We start from the raw sequence: 25,546 nt of genomic DNA on the forward strand, positions 1-25,546 counted from the left end.
ACTCAGTCATAACCCGGAAGTACTTCTTGACCCGCTGATCTCACGGACTCGGACTTTCTCTTGAATATATAAATTTCGAAAATGCCTTGATACGAGGCCAACATATGGGAAACGCAGAGCGATTACAAACGCTAATAATGTAGAAAATGTTATGACTGAGGGTGGTTAGTATACAAGAAATTTCTTTATGTATTGTTCGTCACGAGTCTTGCATATATATATGAACCAAATTAGTATGACGCTCGGCCTTGGCAGTGCTGATTTGGTGTAAGGATAAAACGTGCAAAATGGATCGTTATAAAGAATATGCACGTTTTTATTTATTTTTGCGTGCGTGCGTGCGTGCGCACACGTTTTTTCTTTATGTGGCGCATGTGAATTTTTATCTCTTTGGGATAGATCACAGTCCTTTCTTTCTAGTGCTGTGCTAAATGAAGGCTTGCCTCGCAAATAAAACCTTTCCCTGCTGCAATTGCGCTCAAGGAAGCCTGCCTATACGCAATGCCCCCTGTTACGTTTCGCCTACGACGCGCGGTGTAGCCGGCGCGGATGCAACGGACGCCGGGCTTTGTTCAAAGCAGCGGACATTTTGGCCCATTCGGAGCGGCCGCAACGCATCCCCGCCAAGCGCGTCCCGGCATGTTCAGTGCCACGTGTCTTTGTGTGTGCGTGTGTGTGTGTGTGCCCACGCTTGTCAAAGCGCGGCAGCCGGGGAGAGGAGCTCCCCAAGTGTGAAGCGAGGAGGTCTTACCGGCCCCGGCCCGTCTGATGCGTCACTACACTCGTCTCACCATGTCTCTCAGCTTGTCCGTGGCCGCCGTCACGTGGTCTCATCCCGTGACCTTCCTTCTTGCCCGCGACGCCAAGAGTATAAAAGCAGCTGCCCCCGGACGCCGAGAGAGAGGCTCCGATTTCTTCTTCGACTCATGCTTTGCCGGGACCTTCGGATGCTTCCAGTGTGCCCCAGGCCGCCAGGCCAACGCTACCCTTGGGGATGCGAGCCATTTGCAACAACTCGTGCCAGCGGTCCGATTGCAATAACGGGTGTCAGCACTGAGGTTCCAACAGCTGGTGGCAGCGGTGGGATCGCGACAACGGAGGCCAGCAGCGAAGATATGCGGTTGACTGTATGCTGAGCAGCACAACGACCATCCGGGAGCAGTGCAACGAGCCCTGTGTGATGACTGGTTGCCTGCAGCGGAACGACTGCGCTGAATTCTTGGCTGCGAGGTTTGGTGAGTGCGGGACTTTCTTCTTCTGAGTTTTGCCAGGTTTTTGTTAGTGTCAGAAACAGAGCTGGTAATTGTGGTTGTCGTTGCTGCCGGGTCAGTTTGCGGCAAGACAATAGTAGGCAGTAGAGAAAGCAGCATTCAGAGCAGCCATGGATTTGAAGTCGTTGCGCAAACCGAAATTGCTGGAGCTTGCAAGAGAGTTGGGTTTGGATGTCTCAGACAAACTCAGAAAACCAGAACTGCTAAGGGCTATTCTTGAGTTGAAAGCTGAGGATGACGAGCTGTCGGAATGCCTTGAGACCATTGAGGAGAGGGAGACGGCAAAAAGACAGGAGCGCGAACTTAAAGAACAAAAAAAGAAAGATGAGCGTGAACGTAAAGAACAGATAGAACGAGAGCAACAAGAGAAACAGATAGAGCGAGAGCAACAAGAGAAAGAAAAAGGGGAAAGAGCCTGGCATGGCTTAGTGAGGGTTGTGCCGTGCTTGCTGACTGAGCGGCTGAGTTTCGGCGCAGTTCTAACGCTTGCTGGGAACGAGAACAAAAATGGCAACTCTCCCGAAGTCACTTTGCAGTGTCCTGTGTGAACCTGAACGTGAGAACGAGGCCTTCTCGGTGCGCTGCGCTCAAGAAACGCCGAGGGACGACCGACTTCGGTTATGAGCATCATCGAGCGACATCCCTCCGGACAGCGGATGCAGTCCCCTGACCATCGGGATCTCCTTCCCCCGGCGGGGCGGTCTGTTACGTTTCGCCTACGATGCGCGGTGTAGCCGGCGCGGATGCAACGGACGCCGGGGCTTCGTTCAAAGCAGCGGACATTTTGGCCCGTTCGGAGCGGCCGCAACGCATCCCCGCCAAGCGCGTCCCGGCATGTTCAGTGCCACGTGTCTTTGTGTGTGCGTGTGTGTGTGTGTGCCCACGCTTGTCAAAGCGCGGCAGCCGGGGAGAGGAGCTCCCCAAGTGTGAAGCGAGGAGGTCTGACCGGCACCGGCCCGTCTGATGCGTCACTACACTCGTCTCACCATGTCTCTCAGCTTGTCCGTGGCCGCCGTCACGTGGTCTCATCCCGTGACCTTCCTTCTTGCCCGCGACGCCAAGAGTATAAAAGCAGCTGCCCCCGGACGCCGAGAGAGAGGCTCCGATTTCTTCTTCGACTCATGCTTTGCCGGGACCTTCGGATGCTTCCAGTGTGCCCCAGGCCGCCAGGCCAACGCTACCCTTGGGGATGCGAGCCATTTCCAACAACTCGTGCCAGCGGTCCGATTGCAATAACGGGTGTCAGCACTGAGGTTCCAACACTCCCTATCCCCGATTTACTATAGGACCGCAGAAGAGGCAGCTCGCTGTAATGCTTTTTGAGATGTCGGACATAACGCTAAGCGTTGAGAATTTGTTAGGTCCTGTTTGGTCCATGAACTCAACTGCAGTTTTGTCGGACACTAAATATGTACTATAAGTGCAGATGCGCAATTCCAGCAGTGACACTGCTGACAACAATCTTTGTTATCAATCGAGTTTGACGCGACCATTGAATACAAAGGATAGAAAAGATGTAAAAGAGAGCGCCACGTGTCCATCTCCAATCACAGTCATCAAAATATATTTAAAAAGCCGATGGCAAATAGGCGCTCAGCACGTGATTGCGAAAGCAATAATTTTAATCTGCTTAGTGTGTGGAATGGAAAGCGCGCGGCGAGGGCGCCACTAAAAACTACCGCGTACCACACAGTGTTTAAAGGGACACTAAAGTGAAAAATGATTTCTTCTGCATCAGTAAATTACCGTCCTACAACACCAAAAACACCACTCTTACAACAATAAGACGTTTCGTAAGCCAGAAAAAGCGCAAGAATGAAATACGGGTGGCGACGCCTACATAAGTTCTCGCACTTGGGGGCTGTGACGTATTGGATTTTGATGGCATATTCTACGGCTTACTAATTATATAAAGTGGTACGTACAGAGTGACAACATTGTGTACTAAAGGAACCAAATGTTAAACATGGCATGTTTCGGGAACCTTTATTCAGCGAACGCGGCCCAAATGCGAAAACATACTTTGGAATCCCTGACGTCACGGCGCTGGGGTTTCGGCGCGAAATTCAAATACTAATGTTTGGACCTTCATTTTCTCATCTAATAATCTTTTTTTTTTAATCACTGCCTGCAGGGTTCTCAAACAATGCTTCATTAGTCGAAACTGATTTATTGTTTCGCTTTAGTGTCCCTTTCAGAAATCCTAATAACCGTGCAGGGCCTACTCCTCAACACTCAGTGGGCGGATTGGCTCAGGAGAGAATGGCGTGGGGCGGCATCATAGGAGGCTGGTTTGCCGAGGCTAGGTGTTCGGCGTCATGCTCCCAGCTATTTGTATTTTCCATTCGGCAAGGCACCAAGTGTGCGGGCGAAAGCTACATCGGCGACGTTCATTCGAGCTACGATTCACGAGAGAGAGCAATGCTGAAAGTCCGCTTCACTTCGTTCTTCTCGAGGGTTTTTTATTTATTTATTTATTTATTTATTAATCATACCCTCAGGGCCATTACGGCATTATAGAGGGGAGTGGTTACAAGCAAAAACGGGTAAATTCAACAAACAGGAGTTATTAGTGCAGAAAATTATGTATATGAATATGTATAAACAAAACTATTTAACAAATGGCACCTAGATATACAATGTTAGCTAAGGCATTTGTGAGTACAGGTTGAACAATATGAAAAAAAAAAGGTTCCTAGTTATACAATGTTAGCTATGACATTCTTGAATAATTGGTGATCTGCGATAGTGGCTATCGAGGCGGGGAGGTGATTCCACTCATTGGAAGTGCGTGGTACAAATGACTGCAAAAAAGCGTTCGATCTGCAAAATGAAATGTCAACCTTATGAATGTGGTCTAGTCTGGGTGATACATACGGAGGCGGAGAAATAAGTTTGTTGCGTAGCAGCGGGTGATGAAATAATTTATGAAAAAGGCACAAACGGAACAATTTTCGACGTGATAACAAGGACGGTAGGTTGAGGCTAGATTTCATGGCACTGATACTCGCGGTTCTATTATAGTTAGAAAGAATGAAACGAGTAGAGTTATTCTGAACCATTTCTAGTGAGTGTATTAGGTTTACTTGACCTGGATCCCAGATTGAAGCAGCGTACTCAAGTTTAGGTCGTATTAGAGTTTTATAGAGGATTAATTTTAAGGAAGAAGGTGCTTTGGAAAAGTTGCGTCGTAAGTAACCTAGCATTCTGTTAGCGTTACTTATTATATGGGTGATGTGAGTATTCCAAGTAAGATCAGAGGTGATGTGAAGGCCAAGGTACTTGTAAGTTGTTACCAATTCTAATGGAGTGTTATTAAGGGAGTACACAGGTGGTTCACTGGTAGTTCGAGATACACGCATGAATTTACACTTGTTAACGTTTAGTTCCATTAACCATGAATTGCACCATGCAGAAATGGCGTTAAGGTCAGCTTGAAGCCTGGTAACATCCTCGTCGCGAGTTATTTCGGTGTAAATTACGCAGTCGTCAGCAAATAGGTGAATTTGATATGAAACACAGGAAGGTAAGTCGTTAATATATATGAGAAATAGGAGGGGTCCAAGCACGGAGCCTTGTGGTACACCTGAATAAACAGGACTCAGATTAGATGTTGCTTCGTTAGCTGAAACGAACTGTGAACGGTTAGTGAGGAAAACTTCAAGCCAGTACAGAATTTTAGGCTCAAGGTTTAGTTGTTGCAGTTTGTAGATTAATAAGCTATGGCACACTTTATCGAACGCTTTTGCGAAGTCCAAAAAAATTAGATCTGCAACTGAAGAGTGGTCAAGCAATAGGTTTAGTTTATGCGTGAATGATACTAGTTGGGTGTCACATGAGTATGTTTTGCGGAAGCCGCGTTGAAACTCAGAAAAAAAGGAGTTTTCTTCTAAGAAGTTGGCGATATGAGAAGACAGAACATGCTCGATAATTTTGCATGGTATACTCGTTAAGGAAATAGGCCGATAGTTCAGTGGGGAATGTTTAGTACCTGTTTTGTAGAGTGGAATCACCTTCCCCACCTTCCAATCAGCAGGCAGTGAACCATTGTCAAGTGATTGCTGGAAAATCTTTGCAAGAATAATGGAACAATATGTGCTAGTGTTTTTTAGAAACTTAGCGTTAATTAAGTCACAGCCAGGAGCGGATGAGAGTTTCAATGAGGCGATTATTTTTTCTATGCCAACGGGTTCGATTATTAAAGGGTGCATTGCGGCGTAGTCGTAAGATAGTGTAGTTGGGCGTGTTACATGAGCGTGTTTAGAAAAGTTACGCGTAAAAACGTCATTTAATACAGATGCGCAATCGGCAGGGGCAATTGCAGTATCGGTGCTATCAACAAGGGTTATGGCGTCGTCATGTTTTGGGTTAATAGTGCGACAGAACTTTTTCGTATCAGTAGTTAGCATGGAAGGCAATGTGTTATTTAAAAAGTAATCTTTAGCTTGTTTAAGCGCTGTTATGTAGTTATATGTAGCGTGTTTGTAAGCTGCCCATCTTTGAGCGTTTCCAGATGTTTTGGCTAGTCTGTACGAACGTTTCTTTTTGTTCGAAAGGCGCTTAATGTGGGTGTTGTACCAGGGAGCGTTATCATTTATCGTTATCAGGGTTGCGCTGGACACTGAGCGTTTGGAATGACCGATAGCTCCACAGACGTAACAGTAGTGCCATTCATCATAGGCAGTGCAACAAGCGTAGTTAAGCAGCATGACCAGCGAATGAGCAGTGCCATAATCAGTCAGTGCCAGTCACGCAGGGCTAGTCACGCTGAACGGAAGCCACCACTACTTCCGCACGAAGGCTTGAGCGCCGAAGCAAAACAAGAGGGTGTTGTTGGAACGAACGCTGGACGGGAATGGTAACTTTGCTGGTGAAGCCTACTAAACTGCAGAAACTCTGACACGGTCGAACTTGCTCGCTTTTCGCAACAATGCAGTGCACAGCGCGCATTGTTTGGCCAGGGCATGCTTACACAGCATTCACTACACTCGCAAATGCCCGGATACTTCGCGCTTTGAACCGATCCTTGCCTCACTTCACTTCCAAGCCTGCTTAATACCAAGCATAGGAAAGAGCGTGTGTGTGCACGTAAAAGTGAAGGCGCGTAATCTGTACCAGTCCCGTGCTTTGTTCTTCATGCACTCATGAGATGTATACACTATGGTATTGCCGCCCCCCCCGTGTGTGTGTGCGTGTGTGTGTGTGTGTGTGTGTGTGTGTGTGTGTGTGTGTGCGTGCGTGCGTGCGTGCGTGCGTGTGTGTGTGTGTGTGTGTGTGTGTGTATGTGTGTGTGTTACGAACAAGGCCATAACATAACAAACGGTGTGAAAATGTAATCTGTACCAGTCGCACACCAACAAGCCCAAATAGCAACCTCACAAAAGCTATTTTTTACCACTGGTGACACACGCGGTCGCTCTTACACACATTTCCATCTACGATATTTTGGCCTATTACTAGTTTTCATGTACACTACATCTATAATTGCGCTTGTATTAACTATACCCTTTCGTAAAACAACAACGATATATCATATTTTTTGACGTGAAGTGCCTTTCAGTTAGGCCAACCTAGGGGTTCACTTTCTAAAACTAAATGTAGAGAAAGCATGTAATACTATTATCGCTTATACCTTTGCAACCCTACTACCCACGTGCTTTTGGAGTCATAGTGTAGGGAAAAAAATCCTTATTCTATCAAGCATGGGTCACGTGTATAGATGGCGTGGAGTCATCAATGCACGTGACACATTTATGATAAAGTAATGATAGAATAATGACAACGGCACCATTGGTGCTATTGTAGCGCCACGCATGACGCAATAGAGGTTAAATTTTGTTTCTCACTCGGAGTTCAGAGCGGTATAGCTGGACAGTATATCGTTTGTCGACACGAGAGGAAGCGGTCGCGTTTGAAAGAGATCACGCAACCATAGCAGGTTCATACTATCAAACTCAGTCCTGTGCTTATCGGGAGTTCAAAGCCTATATACGAGGATATTCTGAGCATATTTAACGATTGCTGAGCTATGGCGCCTCCGGATTCATTGGTCCAGAAATGGCGTGAAGAGACTCGGACAACAACACAGGGGGGATGCCACTTCGCGACCACCGACTTTGACCACGGCGGGCCCCCTTATGAATAGGGAGCGACCAATATTACAAGACTAGGCAGTATGATTCCCACTATCTGTATAAGTTCAGTGTGTAAGCTTCGAAATTCGTGAATAAATGTGACTTGTGTATTTAGTTAAGTCATTTGTGTACCCTATCGCCCATACACCCTCAGTAGCACGCACAAGGCGTTTTAGCTTCTCCGCTGCGACTTCGTTCCCAATACAGCCAACCCGATATGTTTTTGTCCCAGAACTGGGCGTCAGAAACGACCTAATCGGACAGCTGAAGAATTTTTTAGCTGTTGAAGAGAGAAATGGGACGAGCGTGCCATTGCCCTTGTAAAAGGAGAAGAGGCGAAATTAGAAGCATATAAGACGGATGCAAGGCCTATGGCAGCTTCGTTGGACGTTTCGGTAATGCGTCAAATGCGTTGTCATAGGGTCGTGCATACACGAACGCCGCATTACAGTACTTTAGCACAAGGTTACCGTTCACCCGCGACCCTTGCCTTGTGCTCCAAACTGCATGTGCACGCGAGCGGTTTTCGCGAGTATTCGCGGCCGACGGCGACAATATTGATAGAAGCAGAACGGTAACACGATTCTAAACTACACCGTTATTCTGTCGTATTTTCGAAAGAATCACGGATTATGCGACATCGTTCACATGTGCCCCGTCACCCCTCGCGCGACTGCACGCGACACGTGCTGGAACCTGCACACCAAGGGTGCGTTTTACCCGCCGTGGTTGCTCAGTGGCTATGGTGTTGGGCTGCTGAGCGTGAGGTCGCGGGATCGAATCCCGGCTACGGCGACCGCATTTCGATGGGGGCGAAAGGCGAAAACACCCATGTACTTAGATTTAGGTGCACGTTAACGAACCCCATGTGGTCGAAATTTCCGGACTCCTTCACTACGGCGTGCCTCATAATCAGAAAGTGGTTTTGGCACGTGAAACGCCATCATTAAATTAGAGTGCGTTTTGCCGATTTATGGAGGAGAGTTCGCCAAGATGCGTCTCATTTTACCGCTCTCTCACGGGTCTGCAAGGCGCTACCTCACTCCCCTAATTATAGCAGTCGCGACAGTATTTTGGTGCCAAAATTCCAATACGAAACTTCGATATGTCCACGCGTCGGACACACAACCATTTGCGTGCATGTGCACCGACCACTCAGTGGTAATAGGACATCATCGCTGTAATCACTACTTAATGGCAAAATATCCCGGCTTCATTGGTACCTGGCTATCCAAGCCCTAATTGGCAAACACAGTGGACGACATGCGACAGCAAGCAGCAAGAGATATGGCACAGAGTGCAGCCAACCGTATAGCATATGTGAAGCAATATAGCTTATAATAAAAGCTGCATATGTTTGTATACGTAAAAGAGGCGCGCACTGACAGCAAGAGAAAAATGACTGAATGTGTTGACACTTTCCGTGCTTCTCGCTATGCACTGCTTTAAAGGAAAGCGTTTGTTTCTCGAGGAAGAATTTCTATTTGACATACTAGGGCACAATCTCTTTTTTTTTCTGATTTCACGAACACATACGTGAAATCTGGCTGTTTACAGGGCATAAGAAAGTGTATCTTGTGCCCGAGCGTAATAAAAAAATAAACTACTCCAAGAGGGCCCATGCTTTCTACGTTCCGACCAATTTTAATAATTCGAATGATAGTGGGATCCTAGGTTTTCTTAAACAAATAAAAGCGTCCTCAAGGTCAAAATTCATATGTAGTGCACATATTTGTTAAACGGTTTGTATTGAAGGACTTTTCAAACATGTATACTGATGATTGGTTGCTTTCAGAAAGAGATTATATGTCATATTCTTTCTTTTCTGTTACATTTGTTTACTTTCGGAACTTGTAGTTGCTACACTCTTTGTAAACTTCGTCGCCAATGCCTTTCTCTGTTTTAATCTACCTTGTACACGCGTATGTTCAACACATTCAACGTCACTGCAACTAATGCTTTGTTATTTTCTCATTTTTGTTGCGTTTTCATTTTATTATTTAATAATAATTCCTCGGTCGTGCCTATTCGTACTACATACCGAGTGTTTAGCCTTGCAGAAAAGCAATATCGTTTATGCGGGCTGGAAAGGCAACTGTTGTGTGAACGTATGTAATAGAGATTGTAATTGATTCTTTAAATGCCTCTTCGAAACTTGGCCACCTCCGCTCGTCTTGCCTTTATAGGACAAATTCACGGCAGTAGAATTAGCATTTCTTTACACGTCAGTGCCACCGCTTCGCAGCACGTCTCGAATTTGTAGGACGCGCAACACGGTGAAAGAATATTCGTACAACGTTACCCCTTCACGCAAAGCTCACCGCACACTTCACGGACGAGTAAGATGGGCCTTTGATATATCCTATGAAGCTGGAGAACTATTTCATGCGAATGTTGTCCGGTTCTCTTTAATGGAAAACGGGACAAATAAAACTGCCTGCGGAATAACATTGTTCACTTATTCAAATACCACAGACGTTGTCTTTGTCGCATGACGTTCTTTTTTTGTTGTTGTTGTTATGGTTCTTATTATTGTTGTTCTTTCTTTTACTATACTTACCCGCAGCAGTGCCGTTCGTAGAGAGATCTGCAAGATGTAATAGGGAAAGAAAAAAAGAAGAGCCTTTACTTAAGCTTGCAGAGATAACAGTGATAGTTATTCAACATCACTGTGATTTTATGAACAAAATATGCCCTTCTAAAGTGCCTAATAAAATGTACTCGCTCGCTAATATGCATATTACGATATTAGGCAAAGCGTTTACGCGCGTGGCCTATAAACATGCATTTAAAGACTTGTCGCGAACGTGCAGCCACCGCTTTTTTTATCGCCGAAGCTGTCATTTCTATCGTCACCCGCCATGGTTCCTTAGTGGCTATGGTGTTGGGCTGCTAAGCACAAGGTCGCGGGATTGAATCCCGGCCACGGCGGCCGCATTTCGATCGAGGCGAAATGCGAAAACACCCGTGTACTTAGATTTCGGCGCGCGTTAAAGAAGCCCAGGAGGTCCAAATTATTCTGGAGTCCACTACTGCGGCGTGCCTCAGAACGAGAAAGTAGTTTTGGCACGTAAAGCTCCATAATTAAATAAACAATTTCTACCGTCGTCGTAAATGTCCTGCACTTTTCGAGGCTGTACGGACAGAGCGCATACAGTGAAAGTGAGCGAACTCCCGCAATATTATGCAACTCGAGGACACACATCAGCGATGTTTCCTCGCCACCACACCTGTGAAAGCCCGCTCTAGTCTCACCTCATCGCTCGCCTTTGAGGCAGCCTATAAATACCTCCTGGATAGCGATATTGCTGCACCGCGGTTTCATAGAAAGATTACTACAGGGAAAATGTGACGCTTTTGTCAGAATCAAATCGAATCAAATTACGGGGTTTAAACTCCGAAAGCAAATGACGGGCTACATAATCGAGAGAGGGCATAGAGGTGGGCTCCAGCACAATTTTCATTGAGCTTGTCATATTCAAGAAAGCATATCTGCTCAGCGATTAATTTCCCGCATCGACACGGGCACCGCCGGATGCTAGTTGGTGCTACGATATGATGTCTTTTATAAGCCCATTGCTATTTTTATGTCAGCGTAGCCGCAGTCTCTGGCCAACTTTAAGTTTTCTTTACTGCCGCAAGATCTTTCTTTTAAGTTTTCCCCTTTAAATGCCATTGGTGCCTGTCACTCTCACTTAGAATTTTCGATTGTGCAACTGAATGCTTATAATCGCTGTCAGCTCCGAAACGCCATGATCATTCATTCCATGTCAATATCCGGTATACACATATGGTTCCTCTGCCCTCCAAGGGGGACCCAGGCTATCCAGGATGTGCTACGGCAGTTCGAGTGTGCCACTGAAGTATGCTAACGCCGCGGCGTACAGAATTGACAAAAATGGCCCGACATTCTGAACAATAGCAGAAGCGCGCCTGTATCAACGTTCGCCTTTAGCCAGATGCACCGAGTCAAGCTCTGTTCATGGCTATGTATGTATACAATGCCAGTAGCGCATGCGCCCGTACATTCTAGCACGTCGGTGTCCAGTGCGGTCAGGAACTGGGCCCATGTGCTTCAAGTTCAGCGTTCCATTTGCCGACTTGAAATCGCAGCGAGGGCTGAAAACGTATCCTTCGCCCGCTATAGCCTGTGTGTTACCTAGGCTGTGTGTGTTTTAGGCTGTTAGCACGGTACATTTCAAAGCTGGTTGCCCGTAAACCGTTGGCATCATTGCAGGGTTCTCGCTGCGCGCGCACTTACTATGCCTGACGTATTGCACGATGAGCGCGGTGAGCACGACCAAGAGGACGGTCAGCAGGAAGCAGACGCCCATGCACACGAAGCACGGGTTCTTCTCGCCCTCCTTCACCTGCACTCTGCGCGAAGAGGAAAACACAGGAGCGTTGTGCGCACGCCACGCACCTTTGGCGTACAAAATTGATCAAGATATACCGAGACGCGAGGACTCGAATAGCCAATCAAACCAATTTACACCCCATCGCCATAGTGTCAGGCCAACAGGACAGAAATTACGATAATGGTAGCCAAACACTACCTCAAGGAACGAATTATGACGTTCTTGTGTTACTATAGACTGGTGAATTGTGAATGAAATCTAGCTTATTAACACGACACCAACAATAATGAAGCTGTAGATCTCTTGTTAAATCGATCAATTTACTACTCGTGACCCTCTCTGTGAAACTTTTCCTTCGGTATTCATCTTCGCGCACAATTTAACTCGCGGTGAGGCTGATAATACAATATCACTGGCATCTTTGGCTTCGGCCACGTTTCTCTTCAGTCAATCATGTTTGTTTCTTATTCATTTTTTTACACATCCCACTAATGTTATACGAAGTAATTCGAGTCATTTATAATTGAGGTATTCGACTCATTCGACTCACGTAAACCATGGCACAACACATGAATAAGATAGTGGAAAGCGGAGACGATTCTTGGCGAACGGTTCTGCACTAATCGGCAAAATGCACTCTCTGGATTTGCAACTTCTAGCTTATGTGCGATGCATTAGCGCGAGGGTGGACTCGGCCCTGTTTTGACGCACCACATGCAAAAAGTGCCGCGAATGATTGCCGTGATGACGTAAGAAACGTGATATGGTAATGGCATATATACTTTAGCGTCGTGTTACCGTCCTACCTTTACCCATATTGCTGCCGCCGACGGCAAATGTGCGGTAAAGCCCTCGCTTTGCATAGATTGTATGGCGTGGTAGCGGAAATAGACCAAGAGTAACGCTGTTTTAACGTACAGTAACATCGAGTTCACGTAAAGGCGGCTATACCGCAACGCATTTGTCACACTACCGCGACGTCAAGCTACAACGTGCCTGTCACCTCGCATAAATTTTAAGTAATATAACGCTAGTTTTCTTTTCTTTTATGAGCACAGTAGAATGCTCCTTCCCTTTCTTTGAACACCTTTATAAAGCATACATGCTGCCGACATGACGAAACAATGAGCAAGGGAAACTACAACCTATGCCATGTAAAAAAAGCTGAATGACCACGACAAAGAATGGTACTCATCGGCCCATAGCACTTGGCCAACGTGTCTAAACGACTGAAACTAACCGGTTGTCAAAATCAAAGACGCCATATTGTCAACGTGCGTCGAAAATACGCCAAACAGAACCGTGGCCGTACATTAATTCCCAAAAAGTCAACATCTCCTGTCACAAACCGGCGGCAGACGAGTCATCTCTAATCGCATTACATGGATTGCCCAACTCCGCATCGGTTGTCACTTGTCACCGCATCGGTTGTCATCGGTTGTCTAATCCACATCGGTTGCACACTTATCATGTTTAGTTCCGTCACTCGTGTGCTGTCCTTAACTTCGCCTAAGCTGGTTTGCTAGCCTCAATACTTCTGCTCCATATGTACCAGTAAAATCAAACGATTGCGCCCTCTTTTTTCGAGGTTAGAAGTAAGCTGACGATCATAATTGGGCAATGCCTGTCGTATGCGCTGCCACCCATTTTTTTCATTCTGCAAATTTTGTTCACATGGTTCTCATGAGTGGTGGACCTTAAGCCTTTTCATTTCTTTCTCATGAACTGCTAGTCTGCTGGCATGCACTCTAACGAGTAATCAACTAAGCGGTTCGCCAATTCCAGCAGGTTGCGAACACGCGCTTTCAGTGTGCAATGAAGTTCGTTCGATACAAGACTGTGCGAGTACTTACTGCACGTCGGTGCTGCCTGTGGATGAAAAAAAAAGTGAACAACGTGCAGTCGGCGTGCATTCCAAAAAGGAAATCGTTGCGATTGTTTCTAGTGCACCTTACCTTCGGTTGACATTTTCCGCCGTATTTCGTGCTCCTCGATTAAACCAAGTGCCAGGATCTTCTTCTTCCCAGCCTTCCAGGGATGTGACATGCACCCACAGCAAAGGATTCACAGTGAAAATTCTCATGGGAGGATTAGAGCACGCGGGAAAAAAAAGTAAAGAAAACGAACTTCGACGTCAGGCCTCTATCATCGATTACAGAACTAACTCTACGCCACAAAGACCTCGGTAAACAAAATTCGCCTTTCACGTAACATTAGTAAGTGCTCGAGAGTGTCTTTTCCGCCTAATCAACCTGTTAACATACGCTATGCTACCATCTCGAGACTATACTCCAAGTGGAGTCGGTGAAGTATTTGGGTGTAGTCTATGACGGTTCTCTCAGCTGGCTTTGCCGTATCGACCATATTGGGGGCGAGGACTTGCGGAGTCGCCATCTATCGGAAGCGTCTCTCTCCTGTGCTAAAAGAGACTATAGGAACAAACTTACTTGTAGTATGAGAGATAACGCGGCGCGCTCCTCGCAGGTTAGGCTGTCGGCGCTCAATAAAAACACCACTCGGGAGCCTTTCCGCACATTTCCGCAAGTACTCTCGAAACGAAGGAAGTTTTTTACAGTCAAAATAATATTATTGGCAAAAGAAAGCACACAATGGTTTACAGACACTATCTTTTTATCGAATACGCACGGTGAATGCACAGTGCGCGCGGTCGCCGCGATGGTGTCCCCCAAACCGCCTTCTTGCGTGAAAGGTCGGCAGTCGCTGAGAGCGAACGATGTGAAATATGTTCCTGTAGTGGGCTGTCTGTATAACCAAATGGAGCATGGCAGAATGAAGCCTCAAGACAGCGATCGCACGGGTTCGCGATCACCAAATGCGCCCCAGCATGCATGTCCGCGTGCAATGCTTCGCTTTCGCTGCGGGCGCGTTTTCGTACCGTGTCGTGAGCTTTAGGACGCAGCATATGAGCATTCGACAGTACACAAGCAACCATTGTTGCGTGGATGCTATCAGATCTGTTCAAAAATAATTTCGTTATAACTAGTTATTTCGACGCCTGCGGCGGCGACTTGTAATGTGCCATTACGGCGATTCAATCTTTCTTTTTTGTAAATATTTCACTTTTCAATATCATTATTTCTCAAGTTACGTCACACTGTACGCTTATCCGTCTTCTCAGCGAGCAATTCCGGCTGCTTCTTTTTCTCAATCAAATACCTTCATTCTTTGGTGACAAACATATGAGCTTATACCATGCCTTTTTTTTAACCTGCTTCTTACCGTTCTTTTTCCAATTTAGTGAGCTTGCCATTATCTAGCATCAACCATGGCATTAACCGGGCAGTGCGCATGGGTGAGCGTCACATTGTGTGCTTTCTGCTACACACCGAACGTCGCAGCCCCGACGCCGTAGCAGAAATCTTCCTCGCTGAAGTGTTTGCTGCACATCCGAGTTGTAGCCGATGGTTGCTTGCCGGTTGTGAATTTCGCGATCCAAGTTCCACGCAGCTTCTTGTCCTGTGGGTACTTCTGAAGGCTGACACGGGGCTCCATGGCAAACGTCCGGCACCGAACCCACGTTGGACGCCTTCGAAGGAAGCCACTGCCTATTATAGTGTTTTCAAGTGCTGTCAAGCACGCACCCGAAGCGGGAAACCCTCCCCACTCAATCAGAACCGTAGTGCAGGTGGGACTTTTAAGCTTTCATTTTCGGCTCGCTTCAGCGCTTCCGAAGAAGCTGACACGGCCGCTGTGTTCACATGATCCCTCATACACATCACGCCGACGGTGGCGCCAGCTTTTCCAGTGGTGGAGCTCGCCCCCACTACTAGAGCTAGTACACTCAACGTTTTTTTTTCTTTTTTTTGTACGCCCTAACTAGAGCCATAGAGGAAGGAAAAAAGTTAGGAAGGAGCATCGCGCAACGCGATTGAAGCCAAACCTGTCCGCCCAACAAGTTATCGCATGTCAAAGTACGAGGTGAGTTTTAAAGGTGTTCCCACTCTGCAGGCAGAGCCACGGCAGGGCAGCAGAACAAGCGCGCACCGAATAAAGACTGATTTAGCTATTGGGCACCAAACGACTCAGCAAATCTCAATTCTTTCTCCGGGATCTCGACGCTAGAGGTCACATGCTGGGCCACCACTGAGCAAAAGTATGGGCTTCACGGGGCGTTCGCTTGCCAAGGCTGGCTGCATGACGCGATGCTCTCTCCTATACCTTTTTCCTTCCTCCACGGCTAGAGCGGTCTATAAAATACTAGGTCACTATAATAGAGCTCCAGAAGGCAAGCACGTGACTTTCCCGGTGCTGTCAATAACACCCGAGGTGGCGGTAGGACTCACGAATCCACGAATAACGTAGCACTCAATCACTCACGTAGAACTCCCGTGGTGTGAGCGAAAGCCTGATTCCAATATTGTACCTTTTCGTCATTGAAAAAGTGGCCAGGAAGGTTCACATGGTTAGATGCGGGATGGTTCAAAGGAGCTTTTGCGCGTGATCTGTGATTACTTACTGATAACCTGAAAGGTGTCTCTCTCTCACCAATATACTGTTGATTACAAGTAGTACAGCCAATGTTGTGATAGAACACATTGGCGGTGTCACATGTAAAGGTTCCTCTAATTTGAACAGAGGGGTTGGACGCGGTACTGATTGCTTTCTTTGTGGTTCTCATGTTGAGGACATACCTGGCAAGCTAATTTTATTCAAGGCATACAGCCTGTGCGCAGCTAGAGTTTAGAGGTGACTTGGTCAAAGTATCGCGTAAATTTTTGTTTTTCCTATACACGAAATAAGGTGGTTCCACAAATATGCACTTAAAGGGCAACTCCGGCGATTTTTCGATGTCAACGGATGCCGATTAAATTCGCGGGGCACGTTCTTCTGAACAGTTCCGTCATGTCCTCAAAAAGCACGTTGGAGAGTTGCGCAGATTGTTTACAAATGAATTAGTTGCCTCCAACACCCTACCTTGCCTCCTCCTCAGTTGCAGGCCACATTGTGTATGACGTGAGGAGTGTTGCATGCAGGTCATGCCAAGATCATGCAGACGACAACGACGAGAGCATCAAGGAGTCGACGATCGTCAGCTGGTTACGCAACAAGTAAGCATTCAGGGAGTATTTCTGGGCCAATGATGGCAGAAAGGATGTCACGCATCGCGTGAGAAGTTGCTATCGCGAGGAGTTGCGTTCCTGTAGACGTGCAAGAGATGAGAGGCAAGTGGCGTTGCGTTGTTGGCTGCACGAACTTCTGCCCTCGCCATCCGCGCACACAGTTTGAGCCGATGCCGATCGCGTTAAGCCGAGGTAAAGCCTATATGTTCCAGTCGCGTAGTTCATGCGTCTGCTGCTGGGGGATCTGAGCGACTGACCTGAAGCTAATTAAGACATCAGGATGAAGAAAACTCCTTCTGAGGTTCAGTTTTGAGCATACGAAATTGAAATGAACTATTCCTCATTTCGTACAGTGAACACACAAAAAGCGAGAAGCGATGACACGGAGCAGTATCAATATCGGTGTGTTGCCGTTTTCGACGGAAAGCTGCCCGCCGCACTCACCGGCACTTGCTTAAATTAAATGTGACTTCGAACGTGGGTGTATTTTTACGTCAGTCATGCACACCCATTATTTAGCTTCCGAGGTGCACTGCTTGCCTCGTATCCCAAATGGGCATCAAGTGTAGGCCCCTCGATACAGCAGCGTGAACAACCTCCTCGTTCAGCTACCAACAGTGTCTATACTGGCATCGGCGTTTCCACGAGAAAACTACGCGTTCTCTAAATGAACGATCACGCGCACAAAGTACTCATCTATATCCACTTTACGGAACATATTGTGTGCATGAAGAGAATACGAAGAATGATAAGTAGGCAGCATAACACCGCTCCGGTAATATATACGGTCACCCGCTCGCTGTTTTCGAAGATGTGTGGTTGCTCATATCAGCGCGATTCAGAGTGATGCAAAGCTGCCTGTTTTGATATGTTCTGACATTAATTGATGTCACCGATGAGCGGCTACCATTACATCTCAGGCGAACGACGAGTGGTCGCTGTACCTGTCGATGTAAACAAATGCACCGTTCGGTGTTTTGGACTGTCAGCGGCGTTCTTGCGAGATACAAATGCGGAAGGTCGTGCTCCACATCTTATAAGCACAGTAAGCATGCGAAGCGCTTCCTTGTGAACAGGTAAAACTAGGGGTGTGCGAATATTCGAAATTTCGAATACGAATCGAATATTTTTCTTATTCGAAGCGTATTCAATTTGAGGAATGCATATTCGTGAATTCCCGAATATTCGAAGACGGCCGAATAATGGCCGAAACGGCGAATATATTTGGACAGACTGTGAATAATTTAGCAATTAACGAATTGTACGCTTGCTCCACAATCTCCTAAGAACATGTTTATTCACTGAGAGCTTCACATGATCGGCTCATTATCTGTATGCTCTGCATCAAGATGGCAAGTTGGGCCAGTTGGTTGGCATTCATAGTAAGGTTCGTTACAGCGCAACACAAAACAAGGACAAAAGAAGGTACAAAACGACGACACAGCGTTACAGCACTGGGATCTTAAGTGCTGTAACGAACCTTACTCTGAATGTGTACGCTCTGTTCCAGTCTATCTGCATCAGGCCCGTGAGACATGATCAGTTTCGATTTTTTTTTTACCAAGCTTTATTCTAGGGCTCTTTCATAACAATATATGATGTACTTTCGGGCTTTGTAAGTATGCGCAATAAAATATGCACCTAGAATATGTTACCTGGACCAATGTTGTCACAGTGCATAGAGAGCCTTTACTTTCTGAACATGTTGAGCAGTCAATTTTCCTTCGCGATAATCTGTAACAAGCGTTTACCTGACAGAGCATTACCTTACATTACCTGAGTGCATTACCTAGAATGAGTGCCTCTTTAACCTGAAGCAGCCTCGTAAAATGCAATATTATTTTTAAAAGGGTAATAAAGCTATTGTTACCTCGTTTTGCAATTTCTTTAATAGTACACATATATTCGATATTCGATTCGATATTCGAAGACAGTTTTTCGCCTTATTCGTATTCGATTCGTATTCGAAAATTTCAATATTCGCACACCCCTAGGTAAAACATAAAATAGCAAGCAGCACGTATAAAATCAGTACTTAGGACTACCGTTGGTTTTTGTATTGCAGCACGGTTTCGTCGGGAAGACAGTATACCGCGGGCCCCTTTTCTTTCTTTCTGCGAATGCTGTGGGTTCCTCGATGCGAGGGAAGCCTTTGTGCAGAAATGACAGCGACGGCGCCTCAGGCATGTGCTCCCGCCTGGCCGACCCCGTCGCACCTGAGAGAAGTGATTCTAGCGGGAGGGGGAGGGGGCAGGGAGGAGGAAAGGCTGGCACTATCTTCTGCAACCCTTGTGGGAGCACGGCTCAGCGCCAACGGGGAAGGGGAGATGGGAGTAAAGGAGATAGAAGGTAGGAGGGAGAAAAGCAGAGTTCCGCCATGGCAGCAACAGAGCTGATGGCCAGGGTGGCCCAGCGGGTTCGACCGGAGGGGTGCGCTGGTGACAGACTACAGGAGGAGACCCAGCAGAAGCTAAGTTGTGGCGGATCAGGAGGCCCGAGGTGATGGAAGAGCCTGACGGCTATCCGTCTTTGCAGAAATTTTCTACAATCTCACCGAGAGCCCCGACGAGCCGCGGTACTCGACGACACTTAGGAAGGCTGGTAGTTGGTTACGACCGCGGAAGAGGATCTCTTCCTATCGTGCACATGGAAGCCCCAGGCGGTGGAACTCCTGCAAAATTTAAGTCGGCCATAGTGCTGCAGGTGAGCAGGGCAGGCGAACAGGAGGTGCTTCAGTGACTCTGGAACACCGCAGGAGGCACAGGCTGGCGAGGTGACAATCCCAAGGCGATTGCGGCGGGCCGCTGTCCAGTAGACGCCAACTCGGCGTTGGAGCAGCAACGCGGTATCCCTTCGTGGAAGGCCGTGCTGTGGGAGAGGCCGTGGAGGCCGGCCCAGGGATAGCCATTTGTCCGGGTGGCAGGTGTTAATGTGCCGGCGCAGCCTGTGTCTTGAGAAGTCCGCGGTCATTACAGCAGGGCTGAGGGGGCGCTTGAATGGTGGGCACTCTTTGCAAGGGTGTCAGCCTCTTCATTGCCCCGGATCCCCACGTGCGCCGGCAGCCAGTGCAGTGATAGCGATCATCCTGCGTCCTGTAGGGCCCTCAGTCTCGAAGAGAGCAGCGCCACCCCAAGGCTAGCCCTGTCAGGGCTCTGTAGGCAGAGCAGCGCCGCCTTGGAGTCGCAGAAGATGGCTGCCGGGGTCGCTGGCTGCTCCTCTGCCAGTAGGTCCACAGCAAGGTGGAGACCTGCTAACTCTGTTGAGGTAGAGCTTGCATGTCCCGGGAGACGGCGCATCTTGCTCTTTTGTACAGCCAGTGCAGCGAAAGCTGCTGTAGATGAGCCCGTGTCCGGCATCATGGATTCATCGACGAATATGTGTAGGTGGTCCCCAAATCTCCCTTGGAGGAGAGAGGCTGCCGTCTGCTGTAGGGCACGTGTTGGGGAACGGCTCTTTGAGACACCTGTCAGCTCCGTCGTGATAGGGAGTGGTGGTCGCTGTGGTGGGGGAGGCTGTACGGCGTTTGCGGGCGCGTCCCTTATGATTTCCTCATAGAGGCCACACAGCAATCCCATGCGCGATGCTGGCCGGGAGCGTAGGCGGGTCAGGAGGGCTTGAGCTGCATGGTGCAGGCGATCAATGTGTCGTAACTCCTGTTGCAGGAAGAGTAGTGACAGGGGCCAGGCACCTGCCTCAGCAAGAATGGCGGCCATTTGAGAGTTTCGAGAAACGCCAAGGCAGAGCCGGACTGCTGACCCGTGCTGCAGCTCCAGCTTCCGCAGGAGGGGTAGGGGCGGCGCCACCAGAGGGAGGGCATACAGCAGCCGTGAAGTGGCTGCAGCTTCAAAAAGCTGTAGGGCCCACCTGGTGGTACAGCCCTGTCCACGGGCAAGAAGCTGTGAGATCGCCTTGCGGACCTGAAGTGTCTGAACGTACAGGGCCTTGGCAGCTGGCAGCCAGGTCAGCCGATTCAGTCAATACGCAGCCCCAGGTGGGTGACTGCCATGCTCTATGGGATCTGGACGCCCTCCAGGCGCAGTAGGGCTGCTGAGCGACGGGCTACTGCTCTGGGCGGCAGCCGCAAGGCCTCGGTTTTCATCGTTGAGATAGTAAGGCCGATGCTGCACAAGTAGGCAGCATCGGTGTTCAGGGCTCTCTGTAGGGCCACACGTTCCTTGTGGAAGCACTCCGGTGGTCCTCGCACCCATATGGCGATGTCGTCCGCGTATATTGAAGACAGCACGGGGAAGTGAGGGTCGATCAGCAGGCAGTCGTACCAAGGCCAGGTTGAAGAGGAAGGGGCTCACCACTGACCCCTGAGGCACGCCTGCAGCGACTGGACGGGGGGAGCTCTTCGATCGACCCATACGTACCCTGAGGGTGCGGTTGTCGAGGAACGACGAGAGAAACTCCTGCAGGGTTCCCACAGATGCCGAGGAGGTCCAAGGCCTGCTGGGCGACTGCGTGAGGAAGGCTATCTAAGGCGCCTTGCACATCGATCAGCAGGAGCATCACGAGGTCCCCGCCGGCCTTGGCGTCCTCCAGGGTGGACACCACGTCCGCGATGGAGTCCGCAGTGCACCGCCGCCGCCGGAAGCCTGTCTGTTGGTCAGCCAGGAAGCTGCGAGCACACGCCACCCAATCAAGTCGTGCCAGGGCCATGGCATCCATCACCTTGCAGGCAGCAGAGGGGAGGGAGACCGGTCGCTACACTCTAAGCCAAAAAGGACTAAAACGGGTATGGCTGTTAGTCTCTTGGGGGACTAAATGACCTGCCACAGATTTTGAACCAATTTTGGACTAACTGCGGGAGCAAATGCAGCGGCCTAACTGGGGGAGCAACTACTGCAGACTAAAAGTGAGGGCAACTTTTAGACCCTCCCAGTTAGTCCCTAGAGGATCAACGGTTAGTCTGTTAAGGTTAGTCCACAGGGAGTAACTGCAGGAGCAACTTTTAGTCCTTCCCGTTAGTTCCTAGAGGACCAACAGTTAGTCTGTTAAGGTTAGTCCACAGGGAGTAACTGCAGGAGCAACTTTTAGTCCTTCCCAGTTAGTCCGAAATCACTTTTCCAATGATTCCAGGTTGCCATAGCTTTTCAAGCAAAAACAATGATCGAACTCAAGTAACCCATGTTTATTTTTTATTACATATTGCCGCCATCATCTTGAGCCACAATTAACAAAACAAATAAAGGAATACTAGCATACAAATGCCAAGTCCTTGGTATACAGTAATGACATATAGATACAGAAGATAAAAAAATTGACTGGAAATATGCAGCAGTTCAAACAAAATAAAACAACTCCAAAGTATACAGCAGATGGAACGTGTCATAGCCAGAGTAAAATCATGAAAATGAAATTAAGTCAGGAGCAGTCACAGTCAAATATAAGTTAGAAGCACTCTACAACCCCCGAATGCAGAGATCTAACTTGCCTCGAACTTGACTTCTGGCAGTCTCAAGACAGCTTCGCCGCGCGTCGTAAATCGTGCTTGATCTTGCGGACGACTTGGGAACGACTTGGCTGCGTCGAAGTCCGCTCAAGTTTGAAGTCTGCTCCCGGGCTAGCTTGAAACTGACTTCGTGTGTTATTCCAACATGGCAGCCTCCCGAACGGACGTCGCGCGGAGGTTAGCTGCTTTCGAGTTTGCTTGCTACGCCATGGATACAGCATTTTCAGAGGCGCAGCCCTTGCCGAAAATTCCGCGACCCACCCTACGTGACCGAGGGAATTCGATGGAGCTGTACGACGACGAACAATTCCTCGGTCGCTACAGATTCACGAAGAACGCCGTGCGACTTCTCGCTACGTTGCCTATCCGGGTAAGCTGGGACAATAGAGGACCGACTGTGTGCCTCCTATGCTGCAGTTGCTGATGGCTGTGATGTTTTACGGCGCTGGCACGTTTCAAACAGTCACCGGAGGTCCGGTCCACATTCCTCAGTCAACAGTGTGTCGCGCAGTAGGAAAGGTGACTCTGCTCATCGCGAAGCACCCGCGCTGGTACTGGTGCGCTTCCCGCAGTCGCGGAAAGATTGATTGCGAGCGTATTTTCTTATCTCCTGTGACTACACATAACAACAAGTAGCCCAAATAAGTCAGTCATGCAGAACATGTGCGCTTACCAGTTTTGTGGCGCTTTCCCTGTTCTTCCGCAGCTTCCTCTTTCCGCTTTTGCTTCAGGTTGGTCCAGCATTTTTTCAGTTGCAGGTGATCGCGCCGCGTAATCCCGTGGTTGGCATTCAAATGTTTTGCTATTTCTTTCCATGTCTGATTCTTCTTGGTCAACGACGCGACGTAAGTTTTCTTGCATTCCACAATATGCTTGTAGCCGTTCAGGAGTGTCGTCGGCAGGCTCCTTTCGTCTTCTTTAAAACGGGCTGCCGTGTTGCGTTGCGGTGCATTCTCTTGGGAGCAGACCGTACGTGAGTGCGACATTTCAGCGTCAAAGCCTGTTGACAGAACAGCAATTTCGTACCAAATGCGGCGCGCGGCCGTCGCGCGAGCCCCACAACTTGTTTTCCTAACAGACGACACTTTCCTAGCGGACGACACGCACTGCCGATTTGCGATGTCTACGACGGTGCCGCACTCTCCCTCTCGTTGTTCTCGACAAACCCTCCATGCGAAGCAGGCAAATCGTTTGCACGTGTCATTTTATTTATTTATTTTGTTTTCTATCGGGTGTTGTCACCCATATGGGTCCGGGCAGGGGACTCAACGGCGCTCGGTACTCTTTGTTCACAGCACATGTTGCAGTTTTTTTTTCTTGTTTGTGACTCCGGCCTAGTGCGTTCGAATAGGTTGGCTTTTTCTTCAAAGGGTCACGTAGCCCGAGCAGAACACGGGCCGTCGCCTTCGTTCTGGAATGCCTAGAGGCGAAAAGGGACGCGCGAGCTCCCTCAGAAACCGACCGTATGCCTCGTCTCGGCCTCTTGTATCCGGTTGCCGGCCCAGACGGCGCATGAACGCCTTGCGGCAATCGAGAACAAAAGCCGAGAAAGAAATGACAGACGAACAGACGGGGGCATGATCGGCAGACGCTGCCTCAGGATATCGAGACGACGGAAGAGTGCGCGCGCGCCCGCCGGGACCCCGACGAGCCGAAGTAGCCATCGGCCGGCGGCGGACAAAGGGGGCCGCCGCCGGCAGAGAAAAACACGTACGCACCTTCAGACGCCCCGATGTGGTCTCCCCGGGACCCGACTTGCGCGCGCTTACCCGGAGTGCACGCAAGCAGGGCCCGATTCCCGCCAAAATGTTAGCCAATGGCGAAAGCCTGTTGACCTTCGTGTGGGCGGGATGACAGCAGAGCGACAGTGTTTTATGACCCGCTGCCACCCCGTCCAGGCAGGGAGGAGAGGGACACGGAGCTCCCCTCTCTAAAGGGACTAAAGTCAGAGGACTAAATTGTGCCGTTGATCCCCACCGTCGACCGTTACCTTGCAAGGACGAACATTTAGTCCCACAAATTTGCGCACGACACTTCGCCTCTGCACACGGCACGCACGGTGGATTAACCGTTGATCCAAAGGTCCAATGTCTGCCGTTAGTCCCCTTTTTCCCGTTTTCGGCTTAGAGTGTAGGATGATAGCTCCCCAGCCGGCTTTCTGGCCTTGAAGATGGGCGCCACAATGGCTGTGCGCCATGCCTCTGGCACCTGCCCTGACTGCCAGATGTCATGGAAGCAGTCGAGCAGGCGCTGCTGCTCGTTGGAGGCCAGGTTGCCGAGCATCTGAGACGTTACTCCGTCTGCTCCTGGTGCGCTGCAGCGTTTCGCTCGCCTCAGAGCCGCCTGGAGCTCGTGCAGGGTAAGTGGCTCCTGGCAGAGGGCAACGACCTGGCTTGACGTCCAAGCACGGTGGAGGCTGTGGAGGCAGGTGGGCAGCTCGGCCGGGGGCAGTCCAACCGGCAGGATGGATGCATTTTGTGGCACGGGAGGGGCGAACCGGTCCGCCAGGAGTTCCGCGAGGGCCTCTTCGCTGGTTCTTAGCGAAATGGCCACAGCGAGAACGGGTTGACGGCTCGTCCTATTGCTGGTGAGCGACTTGAGTAGTCGCCAGGCTAGGGGTACAGTCCGTGATGCTGGAGCACAGGCTCACCCAGCTCTGGTTACTCCTGCGCCGAACCTGTATTCTACAGCAGGCGTCCACTCGTCTGTATTCAGTCCAGTGCTCTGCCTGCCCTGTCCGAATTTCTCTGCGCTGTCCGAGGCCTGCCGGGCTGGTGGGCGTCGGTCAGGCACGGTGCATAAGTGCAGACGCCTGTCGTGCAGTTGGTAGCACCTGAGTAGCCGGTGTATCCGAAGAGCTGCAGGTCCTCGGCCACAGCGTATACACCTCCTGCAGAGCAAGGACGTCATACTCGCTCTGCAGGAGATGCAGGGAGAGATTCGCAGGTCGCCGCCGCATAAAGTTAGTGTTCCACTGGAGAACACTCGGGCGGCGGCGACCCTTCCTTGCTGTTGGTCGATCAGCCATGGTGGTTGGCCGGGTGATGGCATGCCACTGCCTAGAGGCAGATGGTCCGGAGCGGGTCGTCAACTGGCAGCATGGTGCTGACTGCTTGATGGTAAGCAGCACGTTCGCTACCAGCTGATCCACAGTAGTCTAGGCAGGTGGGGCAGCGAATCGGATGGTGACGGTGCTCGCGCCCCTCGTTGCCGACAACACAGGAACGCTCGACTCCATGGCTCCCAG

At 49.2% G+C, this 25,546-nt stretch overlaps 1 protein-coding gene across 1 annotated transcript in view; it reads right to left on the reverse strand.

Moving 5' to 3' along the window:
• LOC135905364 (tissue factor pathway inhibitor-like) overlaps positions 1–13,809 on the reverse strand; it is a 30,023-nt gene extending 16,214 nt beyond the window's left edge. The window contains exons 1-4 of the mRNA XM_065436389.1: positions 13,719–13,809; positions 13,617–13,632; positions 11,667–11,782; positions 9,966–9,992 (exon numbers count right to left, since the gene is read on the reverse strand). Coding sequence (XP_065292461.1) covers positions 9,966–9,992; positions 11,667–11,782; positions 13,617–13,632; positions 13,719–13,809 — 250 coding nt within the window. The remainder of the gene's footprint in view (positions 1–9,965; positions 9,993–11,666; positions 11,783–13,616; positions 13,633–13,718) is intronic.
• Between the last annotated feature and the right edge of the window lie 11,737 nt (positions 13,810–25,546).

This window comes from Dermacentor albipictus, chromosome 3 (assembly GCF_038994185.2).
Source record: "Dermacentor albipictus isolate Rhodes 1998 colony chromosome 3, USDA_Dalb.pri_finalv2, whole genome shotgun sequence".
Classification (NCBI taxonomy): Eukaryota; Metazoa; Arthropoda; class Arachnida; order Ixodida; family Ixodidae; genus Dermacentor; species Dermacentor albipictus.